Below are 17,040 nucleotides of genomic sequence, written 5' to 3'. Positions count from 1 at the left end.
TTCTATCACACTGGCTCACAGAGACCAATCTCATGGCAGGAAGGTCTCTTTCTAATTATCTCAAAGTAATGCTTGTAATAAACTCAGTAAACCCATGATAAAGAACTCTCTTTCCATCAATACAGTCTAGGGCAGGACTGTCCTGGGTGGCAGCCTCTAGCCCCCTCATGGCAATGAAGCACATGAAATGTAGCAAGTCTGAACTGACTTGCTCTAAATGTAAAAGCCACTGGATTTTAAAGATGCAGCAGGAACCATGAATGTAAAATATCTCAGTATTTTTACAAACAATGATTATGCATTAAAATAACATTCTGGACATACTAGGTTAAGTAAAAGGTTATTAAAATTATGTCCACCTATTTTTCTATACTTCTAAGGCAGCTGCTAGAAAATGCAGCATTTCACGTTTGGCTCTCATTGCGTTTGTTTGGCGGTGCTGCTCTAAATTCTGGTGACATCTAGAGGTCTCTGGTCCAGAATTCAGATTCTGCCACAAATGTGTTACGTGATTTTGGGCTACTCAGTTAACATCCCTGAATCTTACTTTTATATTTGGAAAAATTAGAGTCATTAACATCAAACTGCTCCTTGGGGGAAATAAAACAAATGAACAGAAGGAATTTAGCACAGTGTGTGGCACACAGCACTAAAAAGACACCACTTGCCATTGCTGGTTCTGACCTTCACAGAGGGAGAGCTGCATCTGAACTACCTGATTCTGTAGGAAACAGGAAATGCTTGTAGATGTGGTTAAGGAAACTGTTAGTTTATTTTCCTTTCTAATCAACAATTTAGTTCAAACTAGACAGCTAAAACAGAACCCTCTACCTACGGTGCTCTGAGCATCTAATCAACAGACTCACAGGAACACATCACCCAGCCACTCATTTTTTCTACTACCAATAATCATGACGATCAGGGTGGGAGAGAAGAAGGAAAAGTTTTGTGTGTGAGAGAGCGGCCAATATCTTTTATTTTATGATCCAAAGTAAGCTTCCTCCTCTTCCTGTCCTCCTACCACCTGAAGGATTTGCCAAATAAGTCCATCATGTTAAATGAGCATGGAGAAACATGACAGGGGCTGCAACTGAGCGTACAAAATAACACTGCAGATGTACTTGATAAACACACTTGTCAAGGAACCTCTTGCTTTTCAGTACCAACTGCACAAAGGCAGAACAACTTCTCTGCACCTGAAGTAATGATACTACACATTATCAGCGAGATCCCACTATCCTCTCATAATCTTGTAAATCAAGAGTAAGCTGATGAATTCTATTAATTTGTCTTCTGCTTTCACACTTTGAGTTGCCATGCTCTTACACAAAAAAAGAATTTGTTCTTTCTTTTACAGCACTCCCCAACTAATCATTTTACTTTGTGGCCTGGATAAGAATTGAATAGCCACCCCCGCAGCAATTAATTAACAGGGTGGCCAGATATCTATAAATTTTTCTTTCCACTGATCTCTAACACATTCATCTAGAATAGCTAAAATGGAGCCAGCTTCAAAGCAGCATTTACTGTAGCAAGAAACGGGGCACTTGGAATTTGGAACTCTGCTCTATACAATCTTGTCTGGGTCTAAAGCCACATTATTTCAAATGTGTTCTATGCAGTTATGGCTTTGTTGATTCTCAAGCCTTTGTTTTTCCTGAAACCCACCTTTTCCTTGATAATCCTATTTGGTGGCTATTTCTCAGGTCCTCCATGAACCACACAGGCTGCCTTTCTAAAATGTTTGAAGTATACCACTCCATAGCCCACAGCCTCCACTCCGCCTCCGCTGAAATATATGATTGCCTTTTCCTTTTGTACCCAAATAAACTCAAGGGGTTGAACACAGTTTGAGAAACAATGCACAAGACAAAATGAATTGAATTCATGATCAAAAAACTCTGAATTCATGATCAAAAAACTTAAACAGGCCTTCAGCTCTGCCTGACAATCCTACCAGACTTTTCCAGTTATCTAGTCTTTCCACTTCACACAGTAACTTTCTCAAACTTTCTGTCTTGGCCACAAACCTTGTAGGCCTCCTCCTAGAAGATGTCTTTATCACTTAAATACAAAGAAAACTTTAAAAATTCAGACAATTCCTTTATTTCCAATTTACCAAGTTACACCACCACCTATCCCTGCATGTAAACCATCGTCCTGCATTTTGGAAGAGAAGGGCTGGCTCTACTTTTTTAAGCACAATCACTCTTTCTTAAATTGATTCCATTATCTCACTCTCTTAGAAAGTTTACTGGATCCACACCCCTCTCTTCCCATTGGATTCTGTCATTAGCTTTTTTTTTTTTTTTTTTTTTAATTATACAAGCACTGCTGGGTACAGTCAGAAGCGCGGGAGGGTGAGAGAATACACAGAGCCAGAGCAGGGAGCAGAGCAGGCAGAAGGACCAAAGTACACTGCTGAGGGGAGCAGCGGACAGCAGGAGAGGTCTGCACACCATGCGGGACCCTGCTCCAGTGGCCAGGGAGCAGCCGGGGATCGAACTGGCACTGCAGAGGCTGCGGGCAGCTTCGCAACCCAGTGCTCAACCGCTGCGCCACCGGGGAGGCCCTGTCATTAATTTTCAACCACACATCTTCTTTGTTTCTTCACTTTCCTTCACTTGGCAGCCAACTGTGTTCTAGGCTCCAGTCTCATCCACTCACCTGAACACTTTTGCCATGGTCCCCAGTGACCTTGATAACACTGCAGCAACAGAAGAATGTTTGACTCCCCTCTTCTTGACTTGGTGCCTTCACAGAATCTGACAGTGTTGCTAAGAAACCACACCTCATGTGCTGAAATCCCAAGAGCCCTTTCTCAGTATCCAGCTCTCCAGGTCTTCTTCTTACACCTCACACCACAATGCCCTATTTCCTTAGCAGGATTTATTTTCTGCAACTGACCAAATGAACGGTGGAGATCCTCAGGCCGCTATCCAGGGACTGCTCTTCACTCCCTCTCTCTTTCCTAGGTGATCTAATTCCAACTTGGCAGCATTTATCACCGAGATACCAGTGATTTTTAGATTCATGTTTTTAGCCCAAGATGCTCCTCTGAACAACACAGTTTCATCCAGTTTCAACTTTATGTCTCCACCTGTATTCCACAAAAGTACTTCAAATTTGCTGTGATTAAAACAATAAGCCTCCTCCAAAACTGCTCTCCAATCCCTTTTATGCCATAAAACTTGGTATTACTGACATTCTTTTTGTTCTTTCCCTCTCCCATAGCAAATCTACCACATATCCTATTATTTCCTAACTCTATCTCTAGTGTATTGCTTCTCTCTATTTCTATTGCCACCATGCTGGCGTCATTCTAATGTCTCAAGTCTGGACTGCTTTATTTATTTTATGTTACTTGGATGTTTTTATTGATGCAGACAGCATGTATGATTTAGGGGTATAGTTCACATCTCTTCAGATTAATGTTACCATTTTTATCTCATAACTTTCTCTCTCCACTGAGTTTATCCCCCTTTAGTCCAGTCTCTAAAATTTTGCAATAGAAAAAAAATTGTAATATTTACATTTATTTTTTATATTACATCATCCTTCATTTCTGTACAATGTGTGATTTCCCGTGACATTCCCACCACCAATTCACCCGTGCACCATCACCATAGTCCCTTGTGCTCTTCCCACCCTTGTCCTCTTCCCTCTCCCTTCTCCTCCCCTACAGAATATCTCTGGTATATGCTTGCCTGTTGATTTTGATTTTTTACTTTATTATAGTTATTTTTTTTTTCCTGATCCTTTATTTGGTTCCTCTACCTTCCTCCTATAAGTGAAACCATCCAATATCTTTCGTTTTCTTTCTGGCTTATTTCGCTGAGCATAATCCCTTCCAGCTCCATCCATGTGTAACATTTACATTAAAAAAAAAAATTCAGATCCTCCTTTCTCTCAGGATAAATATCTTAGGTATAAGACTCAGTGGAATCTTGCTTGAATCTGTCGACACTCTCTGAGTTATGCATCCTGATGAATCTTCAGTTTCTAGAATTGACTTTGGTCCATCCTGTCACTAAATCCTGATTACTCTGTCCCACATGTCTAAAACTTATTGTCCCTCCCAGACGTCAACAGTGAACTCCTCTGTATTCTGAAATAACAACTTTCTATTTCCTATCTGAATCCTCCTGTCATCTCTCAGTTTAAACAATTATACCTCTATTATGTGGTCTTAATGAACCAATTTTAGTTAATAATTTTCTTATACTCCTTGACATGTTTATATACCTAGATGTACACAGCTAAAGCATTTGCATATAGACTCTACTTAAATATGTCTAACCCTGCCATTTCATCACTGAGTTCTTTTCCCACTGAAAAATGGAAGTGGGTGAAGTAGGTGACCCTTGGGGACTATGACTCTTAATATCAGTCCCTCAAAACACCTGGAAGCCCTTGTCTTCCATCAGAACTTCCAACTTAATCTTAATCTTATCTTAATCTCATCAAGTCCTTTCTGCTTTCTTCAAACCAGGAATGACATGCTCAAATTCTATAGAAAATATAACTCCTCACTGCAAATATTCATTTTTTTATTAGCATAGTAGTAACCCTTGCTCTACGGTCACAAGATATTAAGAAAGGGAATATGATTTAGATAAGAAGAGTGGAATGGTAGCTATTATGTGCCCTGGACACTCATTTCAACAAAATTACATGAACTGAAAAAAACTTTCCTGAAATTAAAAATGCTTCAAGATACAGATCAGCTTTATATATGGGTACACCGAACTTTATAATCTGCTTTGCCTATCTGAATCAAGCCCAGAATTTAGGCTCAAAACACATTTTTCAACATAGAGTTTAACTATTTAAGTAATAGAAAAACAAATGGCTGCAGAATCAATATATCTGGAAAGCCCTTGACTTATAAAGTAAGCCATGTTTTCCCAGTATATTAGATTTAATTAGAGACGTTAAATCTAACCTTCAGAATTTTAATTATATTAAGTAAAGTTTTACTAATTTTATTTAATATGCTATTATCTAGGGGCCCAGCTCTGTATAATTATATGAGTAGGCGAGCTCTGGTCTTTGTGGCAGTCCCACTTCAAATTCAGCCAGGCTTTCTGTATTAGCAGTCTGTATTAGCATTCTCAAACTCGTTATTTAACTGGGAGGTCAAAATCTGTCTCAGAGTTTACTGATGAATGTCATTCCTTGCATAATATTTTTTTTTATATTGTCATTTGGGTATATATTGTTTAAATCAAATTAATTTACCACAGAAAAACCAAAGCAGTCTGAATGGTTCTGTGTTTAAATTAAGGCCTTCAAGAGTTTTAGCCATGTGTTGCCGACAAGTTACTTCATGGTGAGAAGCCTCATCTTCGTCATTGGTGAAGTGTATCATCATGATGCTGATGGAAAGCCTCTCCCTTTACCTTTCTTCTAGATTCTCAGACAACCTACTGATTTTATGGCCCCATGACACTTCATATAATTTTCTATGACCTGTGACGGAGCAAATGTGCATGATTGCACTGGGTCCCAAGATTTGGCTGGGGTGTTCCTGTAGATGCTTGGTGGTTGTGCATTTCTTCACTGTTCAGAAGTTTTTCTAGGGAAAAAGTCCTGGTTTAATCAGCTCATCACAGTGGCAGTGTTGGGTCCAAAATGTGTGAGGTCTAGTGTCACACTTGCCGGATTCAAACCTTTCCAGGCAGGATTTGCTACTGTGTTATAAGCCAAATTAGTCCACCTCCTTACTTGCTCTGCTAAAATGAGAAGCATCCTCTTAGAGAGGATTACCTCAGTTAATGTGTGCAAAGTCCTTTCAATGGCACTTTTATCATCTATCACTACTATTATTAGTATAAATTACATGATATTAATTGGTCAGGCCTCTTAGTATCTTTGATCTCACTTTACCCATCTAAAATGGGTTATTGAGAAACTTAAATAATTTTAATATCTTCATTAAATTATAAATAAAGCTATACATATGTATAGGATTGACCACTTCAGTTGACAAATGAATTGTTCCTCATTAAACTGCTACCACCACCACACAAATGATTTATGAGGCAACTTTGTAAGACAGGATTCCAAGAATATCTTTATTTTTGAAGAGAAAGCAGAGAACCTAAAAGTCAAATTCCTAAGACAAAATTCCATGAAATATTCTTATTCTTCATTTCTGCTTTTCATATATGAAAATTTTCATAATGTTTAATGGTTGCGGTGGAAGTAATTTATATTGGCTATTTTCTGGGAATTTTTTCTCTTAGTACAATCTGTGTGGTACTTTTTTTCTTGTCATGCAGAATAAAATACAGCTCCAAAAAGTCACAGAAATTCTCTCTGTCACCACAAAATTTTCTGAAAATGGTTGTGATGCTAGATGTCCCCACCAAGGCATAAACACATCCATGCAAAGGCTGAAGCAGCACAACAAACCAGAACCTGCAGGACCCACCTGGCTGTTGGTTGAGTAATTTAATCTCCCCCTGCTTCACTCAAAATCCATAAAGCCATGTTTGAATTAATATGGAAGCAAGGAACTGCATGTACATTACATTTACAAGAGATAGGTTTATTTTTAGGTGTGAGAAGTCAGGGCATAGGGATCAAGATCACCCAATTATCTTGGCCTGAAATGAGAAAAGCATGCTTCCTTCCACAAGCAAAATTGCATATTGCTAGAAAACAAGCTGAAAGCATTTTTGTAGCCGGCTTTCAAGCAAAAGTTGGCAACCCATCCCAAAGCTCAAGATTCTATTCTGCTTCCTCCCCTAGTATCTCCCACAGAATGCTGATAAAAACCTACATTCCTCTCTAATTTCTAACTTGTCAAGTAATCCAGCCAGCATAGATGGCATGTAGCTTCTTGTGATATATGACCATGCCACATTTTCCAACTTTGAAAACAGATGGCTAACATTACACAATTAGCCCTTTAAGAATCTCAATAACTTAAATTATCTAGGCTTTTCCACTAACAGGAGACTTGCTTTTCTTTTTCAATGATGCTGATACTTTTCCCTCTCAAGTACTTTATTAGTCTGACTTCTGCCCTTTTCCCAAGAGTGACTTCAATATATTTCTGAGAATCTTTATTGGTAGAATATATTGTTCTCCGTAATTCTTTGCTTTCTCTCTCTGTTTAATAATGGTCTCTTCTCTTGGTTACAAAGTTTTGTCCCCTTTCCCTGACTCCTATTTCAAATATAAGAGGAGGAGATACATAAAGAAAACAAAAATAAGCAAGCTAAAGAAAAACACTGGAAGTTGGACAATGAATCAAGTCTGTCACCTTGGCTAAACTGGTATTTCCCAAAAAGTCTAACACAGTCCACCAAGTCAAACAGGTAAACATCGATGAGAGGTTTTAATATATAGAAGTAATTCAAAAACTAATAGTAACTACTGGAAAATATATTACTCTATTTTCATCATTTAAATGATCTTCCCAGTGCATGATTTTCAATGAACTGAATTTAGAGTACCCATCCTTTCCATGTTCTTTCATTGTTTGCAACTATTTTACCTTCTTTAAATATGTCTCATCCTTCAACACTGAACAGATGGTCACTGCTCTGGATGTCTCCCTGACACTTAAATTGGCCTAGAACTCTGTTTCTGTAGTACCTGGCAGCACTCACCTATTATATGCTCATATTATATATTTACAGCATCTATTCTCCCACTGTAAGGCGGGACTTTATCTCAGGCATTTTTTCCCCCAGACCTAGCAGTGGCAAAACTGTATTAATTTAATCCATTGATTTCACAAATCAATGGATAAATATGATCTATAAAAATAATCTTCATATAGAAGTTTTTGGGATAAAAATGACACTAGTATTCCATTCTCATGTTCAATTTTCAGAATGGTAGAAAAAGCAGAGAGGACAAAAAGAACTGTGAATTTATTTTAGTGATAATATGGTGGCAATTCTAGCATCTGGGTGAAATGCTCCAATCATTTTATTCTTTTCTTAACTTCATAAATGACTACATTAAAAATCTGTTTATAATTTTACTTCTTACTAGCTGATTTTTTAATACATCTTCCTTAATTTCTCTGGAGCTGTAGAAATTCTTCACTGTATCTACCTTATCAATAATTCCCTCGCTGTGGCCCCACACTGTATAAGTTCTCCTCTTCACTTTCTAACAGTCCTCTCTGTCTGTTCCATGTTGACTCGTTTTCATGATGAGATCTTGACCTTCAGCCTTTAGTTTAATTTCTTCCCCTCACTGAGTCAGCAATTCTGTCTCCTCTCATAAAACCACTGATGCTCTATTCATAATTCTCAATTTCCTCTCTTTAATCCTACCAATAGTAATTTCTTTCAAACCCATCTTTCTAACTTGATATTTTACCCATAATTCATGAAAAATACACAAAAATTAAGCTCATTAATTTCCTCCTGATTTTTCATGCTTTATGATGATGGCAGCATCATTCATTTTGTCTTCCAAGATCAAGCTTCAGAGTCATCTATGATATTTTCCTTGGATTTGATCCCTCCATTAAAACAAGTGCCAACTGCTATGGCAGAAATGCTCTCCAGTCTTCTCTGAATACTATTTCTTCCATTACCATCATATTTTAGGATCTTGTTATTTGTCTATAGTCAGTAAGTATGTGATGCCTTCCCAACACTATTTTCTATGGGTTCTAATCCTTCCAACACGTGTCTTAAGGAGCCACCTTCCCCACGACCTGTTCTCATCCTGTCACCAGCATACTACCCCAGTGGTCATAATACTATGCATAAATGCCTCCACCCAACTTTTCTTTCAAATTACCAAGTTTCTCTCAGTCTTACAGTACTTTGCAAAGCTCCTTTACAAAGACAACCATTTTTGCCAAATATTAGAGCTATTCAACTATCAACTCACTCACTTTATTTATAGCATGAATTACATTATTAGTAAAGGCGATGTTCTATTTGTCTCATTCACCTAAGTCACATCACTCCCGGAACATGAAAAAACACTCAGAGTTAAACTCATGAGAATCTGTGCTATCATTAGCACCAGAGAACAGTGTAACAAAACTTGGATAACCATGCTGTGAGCCCATGCATAATAATCTTTACATAAATAATATATTATTTTATCACTCCAATAAAATTGATATTAACTTTATTTTCTTGTAATACAGTTCTTTCCTTCAGCCCTAATATTTCAATCAATCTACTTACTTTATATTCTCATTTGCAGGTACTTCAGGCAGTTGCACAGTTATCATGCCATCCAAGTTGGTCTTCCCAATGAAGGCAGGCTTGGTGCGTAACACATCGGGTGCTGTCTTTGCTGTTACCCGGTGCTGCAGCCCCCCAGCACTGTTTCCACGATTTGTCAGCACAAATGAGTATGACTTCTCAGGCTTCAGGTTCACAATTAACTTCTGTGTAGCTCGGCCATCCACTTCTTCTACCATTTTCCCATCATCATAAAGAATCTAGGGAGATAGAATAAACCAAAGAGATTTGGTCAATCAGAAAGTTATTATGTATTTTCTAAGATAATACATGCTTGATTATGGGAAATGTAGATTAGAACAATTTAAATTGGGGGCAATTCTGAAGTCCGTAAGTGTTCAGAATTCTTCTAGAGATTGTCTCAACCTTTTCTGTTGGTTCTTATGACGTAATGATACAATGTTCTACCAAAAGTCTACCAAAAATATACAAAGAAATATTCAATAACTTTTCAAAATCTGACCTGTCAGTTGTATGTGATATTAACATCATCTGAGCTCTAGATTTTGAAGGTATTAGCCACTCTGTTTTTTTTCCTAAAACTTTCCATAGATATTTCTAAATATATTTTTATTTTTAAAAAGGTTTTTGTATTCCTTATTTTAAAAACTTGCTTTTTTAACTTTTGAAAATAATTATATTCTTTTTATTAAACAAATAAAGCATCTACACTCAAACCTGATGACAGTAAGAAGTAGTCCACTTGACATTGGAGGAATGCAAGTAAAACCACACAGAAAGGCTGTTTCTTACCCATCAGATTAAGCTTGTACTTTTTGTTAACATCTCCCAATGCTAAAGTTTAAAATACACAAAGAAACCTGGCCAACAAATTAAAAAACTCCCAAGACAGTGCATTATAAATTGGTTAAAAAAACATGAAATTTTGGAAACACAAAAGCACCAGGGTGGATGTAAAAAGTTCACCTTGGAAGTACAAGGTGAGCAACAATGCCAAGTCTAAACCTGGACTCCAACCTCGTCTTCAGAGTGAAAGGTCCTGTTGCCAGAGTGTTTAACTCAGTCTCTTCTATGAGAGCCACAGATGAGACCAGCAAGTACGTGCAGCCAAATCAGCATGATCTTCAGCCTTAGAAAATGACTTACCCAGGTGAACTACCTCATCCACTTTCCCCCCTGATATCTTACAAATGAGAAAGCAACTTACTTTGAAAGGCATGGCAGAATTATAATTCTCTGGAATCTCCCAAGACAGTAGTACTGAAGTCTTCATTACTGCTTTGACATGAAAATTTTTTGCGAACACTGCTGGAAAAGGAAAAACAGTGTATTTAAACTACTCCTAAAACCTATGACCTGTCCTTTTCCACCACTGACAATAGGCTTAAGCTACATGCTAGCTAATTCAGAGAAAGAAGTGTGATTTGCCTACCTGTTTATTCATTTTATTACCCAATTCTCATAAAGATCCCTCCTTTCTCTCCAATTCAGTCATCTACATTGTGTTTTCCTTACCTGAGGACATTAGTTAGGGTGTTGTCAACCAGACTTGCTTGGCATTCTATAACTGAAATCTAAGGCGTCCAAAATAGATTAAGTTTGACATACTTTACCTTTTTGCTTTTGCTGAACCTATTAATATGAATGGGCCGATCGGTTATTTATAACTTCAAAATACTGATTTCCAAAGACCGACATTCCTTTAAAGGAGGAAGGCCATAAGCAGACAAATCCTACCTTGATCCACAGGCAGTGTCCTGAACTGGACACTGGGACTATATGGCCCGGGCCCTTTGCTCGTGTGAGCACGTACTTTTACATCATATGTAGTATCTGGTTTTAAGCCATTGAGTGTCATAGTGGTGTCAGCTGGAACAATAAGCTGCTCCATTGGAAGAAGAGGGATGTTGATATCCCTATAAAGAAGGGTATACTTGGTGATAATGCCATTTCTCTCTGCCAGGACAGGTGGCTGCCAAGATAACTGGACGGAGGTTGAAGTGGTGCCCTCTGAATGGAGGTTTTGAGGAAATCCAGTTGGGACTTCTTCTGGAACAGAGATCTCCTTCACCATCTCCTCCCCAAAACCCACTTTGTTTCTGGCTGAGAGTCTGAAGATGTACGATGCGCCTTTGTGGATGTCTGTAGCTGTAAAGTGATCTTCTTTTTCAGAGAATTCAAGAGTAGTGAGAGGCTCCATATCCTTCCGGCCAAATTTTAGACGGTAGCCTTGAAGAGGTCCAAATGTGTCCACAGGAGGGTGCCACTGAATGAGTGCGGTATTCATCTGAGTGTGGTTAATCACAAGCCGGGGTTTCCCTGGAACTGGAGCATACAGGATTAGGGGTCAGATCAGCCTAGTAGGATACTCATATTTCAATCAATTCAAATGGGGGAAAAGCCACTCTACAGGCATTCTCAGTTCTTTATTTATAAAAAGGCTGATGCTTGATTTATCTACCTTTTTGAAATATATACTCCTTTCTCATACTGTATTAGTTAAGCTGTGATACTAAAATTTGATAATGGACACAAAACAGGAATTATTATTGAAGCAAAAAGGGAATTTTTATTTTTTTTAAAAATATTTATTTATTTATTTATACAAGCACTGGGTACAGTCAGAAGCACAGGAGGGTGAGAGAATTCACCAGAACCAGAGTGGGGAACAGAACAGGCAGACTGATGAAGAAATACACTGCTGAGGGGAGCAGCGGGCATGACAGGAGAGGTCTGCATACCATGTGGGACCCTCTCTGGTGGCCAGGGATAGAACTGGCACTGCAGAGGCTGTGGGAAGCTTCGCAGCCCAGCACTCAACCGCTGTGCCACCAGGGGAGGCCAATAAGGGAATTTTTTAATATCTTCAAACATTCACACACAAAGGTCCAAGAACGAGAAAAACTAACCAGTTTGATAGCGCTAATATGAATAATAATTGTATTTAATTATTGGGTACATGCAACATACCAGCCAATGTGCTAAGAGCATTACATGCTGTGTCTCATTTGATTTACAATCTTCACTCCTGACTACACACTCTTGCTAGTTATCATCTTCATTTTCTATATTAAGAAAATGAGACCCAGAGAAATAAAAAAAACTGTCCAAGGTCAGATGTATAGTAAATGACAAAACTGTAAGACAAAACCAGGTCTGTCTGAATCCATAACCCAAACATTTACCTATTTTATTATGTTGCTTATACATTAAAAATTAGAAATGTTAAAAAGTAATGTTGCTCTGAGTCACTATGGGTCTAATATGCACTTTTTGTCTATATTTTAACATCCCTACCTGTTATCCTCATCAAGTTCTCGTGGAAATGATATCCAAACCTACCCTATGTTGTTGTAAATAGTAGATGAGAAAATTCATGTTAAAGACTTAGCACAAGGTTCTACAGTCTATTAATATTAACAAAAATTATTAGAATATTAATTTTGTGGTCAGGGTCTAATTTCATGTTAGCACATCATTTCTTTTTCTTATATAAAATAATGAGATATGTGAAGAATTCTAATCTCATCTGATGGATAACTGCATCTCTTTTTTTTTTAAAACATTTATTTATTTATTTGTTTGTTTGTTTGCTTGTTTGTTTATTTATACAAGCACTGGGTACAATCAGAAGCACAGTAGGGTGAGAGAATTCACCAGAGCCAGAGCAGAGAGCAGAACAGGCAGACTGACGAAATACACTGCTGAGGGGAGCAGCGGGTGCCAGAAGAGGTCTGCGCGCCATGTGGGACCCTTGCCTGGTGGCCAGGGATAGAACCAATGCTGCAGAGGCTGCAGGCAGCTTCACAACCCAGCACTCAACTGCTGTGCCACCGGGGAGGCCCAATAACTGCATCATTTTTTTATTTTTTTGAAAAAAGAGCAATTATTCCTGGACCTTACAGATTAATGCTTTGATAAAAATAAAGAGCCAAGGGTTTCCCTGGGAATACTCCATGGATGGCAGGGAGAGAAGACTATTACTAACATCCAGACTAAGTTAATAGAAAGAGGAAGGAAGATTGCAGGCAGGAAGGAAAGCTTACAGTTACAGTAATAGTAGACAATGAAAAATATTATAGTAGTGATGTAAATAATGGATAAAAGTGAACAAAACTCTATAAGACAATAAGAGACTATGAGACAAAACAGATTATTCATTTCAGAAATGATCTGGTTAGCCTCTTCAATTTTTATTTCAGAAAGTTGAAACATCAGTGGTAATCTGTTATGCCCAAAAACATATTTGTTAAGATATTTCCATGGTTAACTAATGAAGTGATAGTTTTGTTTTCCTAAGGAGACTACCTTAGTTTCCCTTATGTATGTCTAGCATTTACATGATTTGCCCACTAAAATATCAAGGATATCAAGGATTAAACACTTGAGACTCCCATGAGGAAAACAATGGAGAATTGGGGCTGTCAGCAGAGAATATGTCCTCCAATAAAATAAACAAATCCAGTTGAATGTATTGGTTACAAACAAAACTATTAAGTCACAAAGTTTTCCAGGGACATATTGTGCATCTTGTTTCTATAAGATACATGTAAAGCAAGAATAAATAAAATGCTTTTGAATTTCCTGATAGAAGGCACAGATAGAGACTGCATTTTAATGATATCTGTCAGTCTCTATAACCACATCTTTTTACCTGGTGTTTTAGTTTATAGCCACAATTTCATGGTACTAATTTAGGGACATATAATAGACTGGTAAAGAAAATACCTCACTAGCCTTATGAAGATATATATCTATTCTGAGATAGTCATGCTCGGGTTGGACTACTCTTTGCCTTTTGATGCTCACAAGCATTTGGTTGTCCTAAGAGATAAAGGTTGTGGGCTTAGAATCATAAGATACTCTAGATATTGCTTTAGAAATATTATTGTCGATTTTAACCTACTGCTTTCCACTGCCACACCAGAAACATCTCAATTTGCTCTCCGAGTTGTTCCATCTTGTGGAAGAAAGGCCCCAAACTTCACTAAGCCCCCAAATTTCTGAGGCCATAAGCCTTGAACCACAAAGAAACACTAGCGAAGGCATCAAGAAAGAAATGAATGTCAAGGTACTCAAGGAAGAATTCTCAACATGGTCTTAAGAAAGGACAGCCACATGAAGGGCATGGCTAAGGTTTCCATGAATCATAGACACAGTTGAAATAAATTTGGTGCTAGAGTTCTGGGTAGCTGTGGTATTTCAACCATAGAGTAAAAGATAGAAAAAGAAAGAGAAAAGGAGTGAGGAGAGTTCTATAACATTGCATATATTGTTACAGAGAAGTCTCCAAACTCCATAAACTGACAATGAAACCCACTGTATTTCTGGCTTCCAGAAACTCACCAAGTGTAAGCATCTGTCAACCACTTTGTGCAAAGACTTGTACACCAGCACACAGACACTTAGGTAGGAAAATAACAACAAATACAGCAGGGTCCATGTCCTCAGATTAATAAATATTCCATGGGGGGGGGCACGGAAGGGGTATATAATGCTGGATGAGGAGTCTGGATCAAGTTTTCTGAAACTTTAGGGTTATTATATGGACCAATTTTAAAGGCCATCCAATAGGATAGTCAATGGTTTTGCTTATTCCAGCACAGGAGTGAAGTGTTGGCAAGATGAATGAATCTTCTATAATTTCCTAGGGGAGCGTGGTAATCATTTTTAGCAATGTCTTATTGAACATACTAGAAGCAGCAGAGAGGGCCCAGCTGCAGAGTAAATAAGCTAACTCCAATTTAAGACATGACATATAATCTTTTCACCCTTTTGCCTTTTCCGCTCTCCTGATTCCCTTATTATATTCTTACCTCTAAAAAATCTTTGAGAACGTCACAAATGGTATAGATGTGCTGCTGCCTATATTTTGTAGCAATAGCAGTCACTGCGGATTATTTGGGGGTGCTCAGTTCCAATGGGCCTAAATTTAGATTCAATTTAACCTATAACTTATGTAGCAATAATCATGATTAACTGCCCTAAGCCTATTACTTCCAAATTCTCCACATCGTAGACAACCTTTCTACCATACTTAAACATAGCTGCTCTAACAGTGATGAAATTCGTGTAAAAATAGAGAATATTTCAAACCAATGATTTTTTTCAGGATAAACCTCAAGACCGCAGGCCTAGACCAATTATTACGGTACAGAGCAAGAGAACAATGGGAATACTAACAAAGAACACAAAAATTCCATAACCTTTGACACATTAAAAAACAATATTTTATTCAAAAGCAAATTTCAGGTTCTATCAATCCTACATGGATTACTTAAGTTTGGGCCAATATCCTTGGTTTCAAAGATACGCTTGTTCACAGATTCTAGGAAAAACATATTACATACAAACATATCCCAGAATCAAGAATTTTACTATTAAAATAAAATTTCATGAGAATTCCTAAATTCTCCATGGGAAATGTAACTAAATACACTCATAATTGTGGTTATTAGGAACTCACTTCTTTGAGGTAAGTTGAACAATTCTTCAGTCACATAAATAACCAAATTTTTTGTAACAGTATAAAAACCAAATAGATCAATATACTCACTGATTACCTGTGGATATACCATGAACAGGGAATGCTTTTTGACTAGCAGATTGGCAGCAAAGAATTATTCTCCTAAAGAATTATAAACCTGATCCCCCCAACTTTAAGCCTGGCTTAGTGTAGTGGTCAAGAAAATAAATATACAAACATCTAACTGATTAGCATTTACTCTCTCAATACCCAAGTGTTTGATTAAGAAAGATCTAAGACTGTTGGCAGAATTTTCAAAGTAATTCTACACATGAATAAGAGCCACAATTCTAAATAATTTTTTGGTGACTAGAAAGTGTTGAGCTAGTGTTAATGGCATTTAAACTGACACTATCATTCCTTTCCTAGGATTCACAGCCCTTGGCTATAAATCCTTTACTTTTTTCTTCTCATTATGGGCAATAGGAATTTAATGTTTCCTGCAAGACATTTCAGACTTATTAAGATGCGGTTATAAATATGGATGAAGGAAATGTATTTTCTTCATTTTGCGTTTCAATTTCAGGGGTTTACCTTTGGATGTCTACATTCCAATAGAGGCTGGTTCCACAGGCAGTCAGTCAGCAGCCCTCACTGTACATGTATCTCTTATGTAGGGTGCTAAAATAGCTTGATATGATGGTATTATTTAAAAAGAAAAAGCCCAGAAGACTCTGCCTTGAAGGAGTTTTGCCATCTGTGATCCTGCTGCTTGAGGCAGTTCCAGGTGGCGGGATGTGAGCGAGGCAAATCTTATGACATTTAGACAAATTTGGCAGCGAGCATGGCACCCAGGAGGGTGCTCAACATCACAGCTGTTCTTTGCTTTATGCCTTTACATTGAGGTGTGTTCCTAAAAAGTTGTGTGAGAAGTGATTCAGGAGGAGTAAATCAAATCATAGTTTAAATGTTCCATGGGACATCAATATATAAAGGGACTGAGGGGGAATTCTTTTGTAATTATCTCTTAATTTATTGGTTTTACACTGTCAGGTCTTCCTTCATGCTGTTTGTTCCTAGTGTGGCTGCCCGAAATAACTCCCAAAAGCATTAAGAAGTTTCATTCTTCAGAAAGGAGCCATCAAGTTATTTAGTCATTTTGCTCTCTTCATCATCTTTCCTGTTCCCCATCTTTTATGCAACTTAGCCTCTTTAAAATCCCCACAGCAAGGGTGAAGAGGAGAAAATGACAAGAAACAAAACTAAATCACTGATGCAGTTCCAGATGGCAACTCTTCTGAAGGAAGAGTTGGGAGAGGTTGGGGTCTCTGGGGGGCTTTCCTGCCGAGGTGATCTCCCCCTGGACCCTTGCAGCGCTTA

The 17,040-nt window shown here is 37.9% G+C and overlaps 1 protein-coding gene across 11 annotated transcripts in view; it reads right to left on the bottom strand.

The window, feature by feature from the left end:
- The window catches only part of PTPRD (protein tyrosine phosphatase receptor type D), a gene marked incomplete at both ends in the record, with an annotated part of 382,458 nt that overhangs the window by 139,155 nt on the left and 226,263 nt on the right, over positions 1–17,040 (bottom strand). For 6 of the 11 annotated variants that reach the window (XM_084237487.1, XM_084237488.1, XM_084237490.1 and 3 more), the window contains 2 exons: positions 9,174–9,433; positions 10,402–10,499. In XM_084237487.1, the coding sequence (XP_084093613.1) occupies positions 9,174–9,433; positions 10,402–10,499 (358 nt within the window). Of the gene's footprint in view, positions 1–9,173; positions 9,434–10,401; positions 10,503–10,931; positions 11,520–17,040 lie in introns of all 11 variants that reach the window. The other 5 variants (XM_084237484.1, XM_084237485.1, XM_084237489.1 and 2 more) reach the window with 3 other exon arrangements.

This window comes from Talpa europaea (genome assembly GCF_964194135.1).
Source record: "Talpa europaea genome assembly, chromosome: 7".
Taxonomy (NCBI): Eukaryota; Metazoa; Chordata; class Mammalia; order Eulipotyphla; family Talpidae; genus Talpa; species Talpa europaea.
The sequence above is the reverse complement of the archived record's forward strand: the minus strand, read 5'-3'. Positions and strand labels throughout refer to the sequence as shown.